This window comes from Ammodytes marinus, assembly GCF_949987685.1.
Source record: "Ammodytes marinus genome assembly, chromosome: 15".
Classification (NCBI taxonomy): domain Eukaryota; kingdom Metazoa; phylum Chordata; class Actinopteri; order Uranoscopiformes; family Ammodytidae; genus Ammodytes; species Ammodytes marinus.
The window spans coordinates 418,351-425,941 of NC_137219.1; the positions used below are offsets into that span (position 1 = coordinate 418,351).

General features: G+C 45.9%; 1 protein-coding gene across 1 annotated transcript in view; it reads right to left on the minus strand.

Moving 5' to 3' along the window:
- Nucleotides 1-7,591, minus strand: part of baz1a (bromodomain adjacent to zinc finger domain, 1A) — a gene marked incomplete at its 5' end in the record, with an annotated part of 18,355 nt that overhangs the window by 10,373 nt on the left and 391 nt on the right. Inside the window, 5 exons of the mRNA XM_080042162.1 lie at nucleotides 642-778; nucleotides 4,159-4,304; nucleotides 5,614-5,738; nucleotides 6,178-6,401; nucleotides 6,699-6,982. Coding sequence (XP_079898288.1) covers nucleotides 642-778; nucleotides 4,159-4,304; nucleotides 5,614-5,738; nucleotides 6,178-6,401; nucleotides 6,699-6,982 — 916 coding nt within the window. The remainder of the gene's footprint in view (nucleotides 1-641; nucleotides 779-4,158; nucleotides 4,305-5,613; nucleotides 5,739-6,177; nucleotides 6,402-6,698; nucleotides 6,983-7,591) is intronic.

Sequence of the window (7,591 nt, forward strand, 5' to 3'; positions counted from 1 at the left end):
ATTCTAAGAAATGCAGTGAAATTCAGTTGAATAATAATAATAATAATAATAATAACAACAACAATCAATTTTATCTTGATGCAAAGATTTGGATATTAGCAGGAATGTAGCATAGCGGATCACATGGATGTGTTGTGTTAACGTGCAATAATAAAAAAGTTCACTAAAATCTGTCTGTTTGTCTGTGAGTGAGTGTCTGTCTGTCTGTCTGTCTGTCTGTCTGTCTGTCTGTCTGTCTGTCTGTCTGTCTGTCTGTCTGTCTGTCTGTCTGTCTCCCTGCCTGTCTGTCTGTCTCCCTGCCTGTCTGTCTGTCTGTCTCTTTCTTACCCAGTGGAGCTTTGAGAAACCTTCTCTCTAACCCGGTCTCTATATGGACCAGGGCCTGAGCTAACAGCCTGTCTGTCTGTCTGTCTGTCTGTCTGTCTGTCTCTCTCTCTGCCTGCCTGTCTGCCTGCCTGCCTGTCTGTCTGTTACCCAGTGGAGCCTTGAGGAAGCGTCTCTCTAACCCGGCCTCTATATGGACCAGAGCCTGAGCTAACAGTCTGTCTCCCTGTCTGTCTCCCTGTCTGTCTGTCTGTGAGTGTGTCTGTCTGTCTGTCTGTGTGCCTGTCTGTCTGTCTGTCTGTCTGTCTGTCTGTTACCCAGTGGAGCCTTGAGGAAGCGTCTCTCTAAGCCGGCCTCTATATGGACCAGGGCCTGAGCTAACAGCCTGGTGCAGGAGCTGGTGACGGCTGGCGTTCCCCCTCCACTGCAGGGCGCACTGTCTGACTTTAACAACCTGGAACACAGAAGGTTCAAGGTTCAAGGTCTTTATTCGTGTCCCAAGAGGGCAAATTGGTTCACAGCGAGGAGAGGCTAAAAACACACAACAGTACAATACAACAGCGGACACAAAACATCACAACATGTACACAGGCCTGGGCACAAAGTGCAACAAGCAGGGAAAAAGGAAAAAACCAGCACAACAAAGTCAAAGTGCCAATGCAGTCACAGGTCTTCCAGTCATAAAATCATAGAATCATAAAGTGCCAAGATATAAAGTGCTATGTGGTCAGCAGCACCAATCTAGGGCTGCAACTAACGATTATTTTGATAATCGATTAATCTGTCGATTATTTTCTCCATTAATCGATTAGTTTTTTGGTCCGTAAAATGTCAGAAAATTGTGAAAAATGTCAATTTTCCAAAGCCCATGTTGACGTCCTCAAATGTTTTGTTATGTCCAAAACACACAGATATTTCAGTTTACTGTCATAATAGGATTAAAGAAACCAGAAAATATTCACATTTGAGAAGCTGAAATTATCAAAATAGTTGGCGATTATTTTAATAATCGATTCGACGATTAATCGTTGCAGCTCTGCATCAGTCAGTAGCAGCATCTAAAGTGCAGAGTGCTGTTAGCAGCAACGCCAACAACAGCAACAAGATCAACAACACAGAGACAGACAGACAGACAGACAGACAGACAGACAGACAGACAGACACACACACACACAGAGACAGACAGACAGACACAGACACACACACACAGAGACACACACATGTAAATAAAGGGCCCACCATAGCTAGCAACATACCAGTTTACAGAGCATAAGCTGTGTATTAACACTTTTTTCCAGCACACACACAGTACAGACAACAAGTGTTCTCCAGAATCACTGACTACACCTTTATTGTGTGAGTGAGTGAGTGAGTGAGTGAGTGAGTGAGTGAGTATGTTTTACAATGTGTGTGAGTTAGCGAACACAGGTGCGTGTGTGTCTCCGTGTTTGTGTGTGTGCGCTAGGGATGTAACGATATGAAATTTAGAGTACGATACGATATTGCGATTGATATCACGATACGATATTAAGCGCGGAATTCATTTCTACCCCCTCAAATGAAATGTTGTACCGCTGATTTAAATAAAACAAACGAATTCAAATTTTTATATCTTATTATGAAGAGATTTAAACAACTTATCACCAAAACAAAGACACTGCTTCTCTACTATTTTTTTTAAAGAAGCATTACACCTATAATTTTAAAATGAAATAGGAATTTTAAATCTAAACTTTAGGCACTTGTCTGTAACTGTAAAAGTATGCATACAATAAAATAATTTAACAATAGTGTGATAATTTTCCCATGTCTTATTTGCTTATCAACTCTATTTTATTCAACACTATTTTTGCAGGCCATGCTTTTACCTTAATAGGCCTACATTATGACAGGCACAATGAACTCAGTAAAATATTATTTGTTATTAATTAAAACTGCAGTCTCAAAATCAATGTTTTTGCAGTGCACTCCTCTCCCTCCTCCCTTCCTCACACTTTCGCAACGTCACCTATACTTGACAGTAGTGTCACCTAAGTTTGACCTAGTAGGGATTCCATAGTATTGCGCAACATGCCGGTGTTACGCCGAAAGCTGTGACCCGCCAGAATGTGTGATATTCTGGCAGGTCACAGTTTTCGTATAGCTGAGTTCCTATGCTAGTTCACGTGAAGTTGTGATGAACATATAAAGGATCTTTGGACTTATTTCCTTCATCTGCCTTTCACCGAAGTTTGCCGACTTTACCGGGGATTTAACGCGCGGTCGCGGTGGATGTTTATTTTTTATTTTTTTTAATCTCATTTCCTCACGTTCACCTGGATTCATAATGATATAACTCACCCGCGAGCAACTCTCTCTTCAGTCTGGTAAGCTACTATGCCGATCTTTTTCTCTATCTCTCCCTTTTCTCTTTCTCTCTCTTCTTCTTTGCTGCTGCGTGACTCAATGTTGTGAAGCTGCACGCGCTAGTGTCAACAACGGCCCACGTGAGACGTGACTGTTCAGTTTAAAGTTAGAAGTCATGTTTCAGTGATAAGATGTTGTGTCAATGTGTTATTGTTTGGTTTCCAATGTTGGTGTGACCCATACAGTGTTAGATTGAGGCCGTGTCTGAACTGCCATACTAGCGTCCTACATCCTACATACTCATGCATACTCTCTACTCAAAGATCGATTGTGTATGCGAGCTGCGTCTAAACGTTCTCAGTTGAAGTATACTCAAGCAATGAAGAATTTCTTCTTCTTCTTATAAGATTCAGGCAGTTTAGACACTGTTAAGCTTATAACCGCCCTCTACAGGTTAGATATTGAACTAGATTTTTACAGTCCTGTGTTCATCATCTGTGTTTTAGACTTCTTGTTTTATAATAATGATGTTTTGAGGCGGAGGATCCCTCCGACGCTCTCTGTCCGGCTCATCAGCACTCAGCTGTCTGTGAGTTGAGCTGGACGAGCCGCGGTGTGTGGAACAGCGATCTGTTCTAATCTCTCTCCACTATCAGACTCACAACACTCATTTCACTTAGTGACTCTAATGTTGTTAGGTATTTATCTTCATCTCTTATCTATTGTAAGAGTTTATGAATGACTGCACGTACAGTTGTCAGATCGCGGAACCCCAAACAATGTTGTTGCCTAGCAACTTGCTCGAAAATATTTCATTTTCCTGGGCGGGTAGAATTGACCCAGTGCATTATGGGGCGGTTGAGTAGGAAAAGTATACAATCGATTCATACCCAAAATCTTCCCGGAAGTTAGTACTCATCCGGGAATTTCTCACATACCCAAACTCGCATACCCAACCGTCACATACTCAAATTGAAGTCAAAATGAGTATGAGTAGGACGTTAGTATGGCAGTTCAGACACGGCCTGAGTGCTACGTTTATGACAACGTTGCTCACCAGACTCTCCACAATGACGGAGCGCATTTACCATGCACGCTCGCCTCAATACCGTGACGCGGTATAACAAGAAACAACATACGGTTGACATTCGTGGCCTTTTCATATCGCGAACGACCGTTTTGCGGTATATTGTTACATCCCTAGTGTGTGTGTGTGTTACTGTGTGTTTGTCGGTCTGTCTGTGTGTGTGTGTGTGCGTCTCTCTCCGAGTGTGTGTGTGTGTATGTGCGTCTGTGTGTGTGTGTGTGTGTGTGTGTATGTGCGTCTCTGTGTGTGTGTGTGTGTGTGTGTGTGTGTGTGTGTGTGTGTGTGTGTGTGTGTGTGTCTCTCTCTGAATGTGTGTGTGTGTGTGTCTGTGTGTGTGTGTGTGTGTGTGTGTGTGTGTGTGTGTGTGTGTCTGTCTGTCTGGTGTGTGTGTGTGTGTGTACCTCTCTCTGGCTCTCAGCTGAGCGGGGGACTCCACCTCCATAGCTTCCACTCTTCCGTTCATCCCTCCGTTCTCTCGTCCGTCAGAACAAAGGAACTCGTAGTTTCCTGCTTCAAGAGCCGAACGCCACAGCTGTCTGTCCATCACCTGCACAGACAGACAGACAGACAGAGAGAGAGACAGACAGACAGACAGACAGACAGACAGACAAAATTATAAAAAATATTTCGTTCCTCCATGTATTCCGGCAACGTCACAGCTGGCATTAAAGGTGCAGTGTGTAATATGACATCATCAAGAAAGTTCTACAAAGTTCTAGAATGCAACGCTCCCTGGGTAACCCCAACCCTTTAGAATTATAACAGAAGCTACAGTGGCCTTCAAGGACAAGAACAATTCTACATTTTAAACAATGCACCTGATGACATTCCAACTATGACACTTTCAAGATGGCGGCACTAGGCCTTGGTCCAAAATATGCAGAAATATGGACATATATGAGACACTTTCTAAGGGAAAAAATAATAACTCAAAAAAAAATGTTCAGCTATTATGCACTAAATTAAATGTACTTATGGATATTATAATTACTTTCTACAAAATCTGCTAGGAAATAAAACCCAAAATTCTACACACTGCAGGTTTAAATAAAAGAAAAAGAAAAAAAAATTACAGTTTTCTCAAAATGCAGTATAGTTCCTTTTTGAGTAAGTTACTTTTTCAGAACCAGTGTTCCTGTGTCTGTGTGTCTCTCTCTGTATGTCTCTGTCTATGTTACCGTCCGTCCGCATGTCTCTCTCTCAGCCTGTCTTACCCTCAGTGTCCCCAGCGTTCCATGCCTGTCTCTCTCTCAGCCTGTCTACCTCCCTGTTAGCCTGTCTTACCCTCAGTGTTCCTGTCTTACCCTCAGTCTGTCTGTCTTACCCTCTGCCTGTCTTACCCTCTATGTCCCCTGCCTGTCTTACCCTCTGCCTGTCTTACCCTCAGGGTCCCCAGCTGTCTCTCTCTCAGCCTGTCTTACCCTCAGAGTCCCCAGTCTGCCTGTCTTACCCTCAGTGCCCCCAGCTGTCTCTCAGCCTGTCTTACCCTCAGGGTCCCCAGGGTTCCTGTCTCTCTCTCAGCCTGTCTTACCCTCAGAGTCCCCAGCTGTAGGCCTGTCTCTCTCTCTGCCTGTCTGTCTGTCTGTTAGCCTGTCTTACCCTCAGGGTCCCCAGAGTGCCTGTCTTACCCTCAGGGTCCCCAGTCTGCCTGTCTTACCCTCAGGGTCCCCAGCGTTCCTGCCTGTCTGTCTGTTAGCCTGTCTTACCCTCAGAGTCCCCAGCTGTAGGCCTGTCTCTCTCTCAGCCTGTCTTACCCTCAGGGTCCCCAGGGTTCCTGTCTGTAGGCCTGTCTCTCTCTCAGCCTGTCTTACCCTCAGAGTCCCCAGGGTTCCTGTCTCTCTCTCAGCCTGTCTTACCCTCAGCGTCCCCAGCGTTCCTTGGTGGATCCGATCCTCGATGTCCAGCAGCAGATCTCTGAGTCTCTTCTCCATCAGACTCTCTGCTGCCGCAAAGCATTCTGGGTCGGAGGGCGAGGGCTCTGCTACACACACACACACACACACACACACACACACACACACACACACACACACACACACACACACACACACACACACACAGGGCAGAGGAGTGTTTAGGAGTGTGTGAGTGAGTGAGTGAGTGAGTGAGTGAGTGAGTGAGTGTGTGTCCGTGGAAGTGAGTGAGTGAGTGAGTGAGTGAGTGAGTGAGTGAGTGAGTGAGTGAGTGAGTGAGTGAGTGAGTGAGTGAGTGAGTGAGTGAGTGAGTGAGTGAGTGAGTGAGTGAGTGTGTGTCCGTGGAAGTGAGTGAGTGAGTGAGTGAGTGAGTGAGTGAGTGAGTGAGTGAGTGAGTGAGTGAGTGAGTGAGTGAGTGAGTGAGTGAGTGAGTGAGTGAGTGAGTGAGTGAGTGAGTGAGTGTGTGTGTGTGGCTAGCTCGTCTCTTTCCGGTATAAGCGTACATACCAGTGTGTGTGTATTGCGTGACGTCAGCATTGTGCAGCAGCGTAGCTAGCTTGTGGCGCTCCTGGATTAGCGCTTCTCTCAGACTGCTCTCGCGGTGACCTCGGGGGTTCAGAGCGTCTATCAGCTGGTCCACTTCCTGCTCTGAGCTGAAGAACAGCCATTGGTTGGGTCTGTCCACGGCCGGCGAATCAGACGAGGGCAGGGGGGAGGGGCTAGAGCCGGGGCTGACCAATAGGAAATAAGTTATCATTAGAAAAGGTGAAAGGTGTATTTTTTTTAATAGTGTGAAACATTTGATCATTAGAGAAATAAGCCTCCATATGAAAACAAACGGGGATGCGACGGATATAAAAGCAAGAGGCAAGATCAAGGAGCCATGTTAGGATGAAATAAGAGAGTAAAAGTATGTCCCAATAGTATGCCTACTGCATCCTAACTAGATTCTTTTTATCGTCGGATGTAGTATGTAGAATAGAAAAAAGGAAGAGTATGCGATTCGGAACGCAACCACAGTTCCCTACCTTTCCTCCTCAGGCTCCTCCTTCATTGCTACCTCCTCTTCTTCTTCCTCCTCCATCTTGGCTCCTGTCTCCCCCTGTTCCACCATCTTGGCTCCAGTCTCCTGCGCTTCAGGCTTGGGGTTAGGGACCAGCATGTCGGTGGTGAGGCCGAAGCCGTCTTCCTCCACCAGCAGGGCGCAGGCCGAGGGCAGCAGCCAGTAGCGCCGGTACAGACGATCTCTTCCCAGAGGCAGCAGGGAGGTACAGGCTGCAGCTTTCTGGATACGATCAAGCAGCTCTTTGGCCTGTTGGGGGGAGGGGGGGGAGAGAGAGGAGGGGTGGGGGGGGGGAGAGAGAGAGGGAGGGAGAGAGGGAGAGAGAGAGAGAGAGAGAGAGAGGGGGGGGGGGAGAGAGGGGGGGGTGGGAGAGAGAGAGAGAGAGGGAGGGGGAGAGGGAGAGAGATAAGTAGATAGATAGATGGACAGACAGTTATTATAATAATTTAACTTGAAGGTACAGGCAGACGCTTTCTGGATACGGTCAAGCAGCTCTTTGGCCTAATTGGGGGGGGGGGGGGAGATGGATAGATAGACAGCCATTGAGAGACAGACAGACAGACAGTTACTATAATTATTTAACATGAAAGTTCTTGTATACAGACTCGCCCAAATAGGATGCTGTTTTCAACACTAAAAATTTCTAGTAGAAATCTGGGTATTTCTAACCATACTAAATCCGGCCACAAGAATCGTGACGTCCTAAATCTTTATTCTACCAAACTAAATGGTAGAAAGTATGGGGACTGGAACACAGCCTTATATGGGTTGCATATGATACTACTTGAACTTAAACTGGTCTGACCTTGTCCTGCTCCTGTCTGTGTCTCTGTGTCTGTCTGTCTGTCTGTCTGTCTG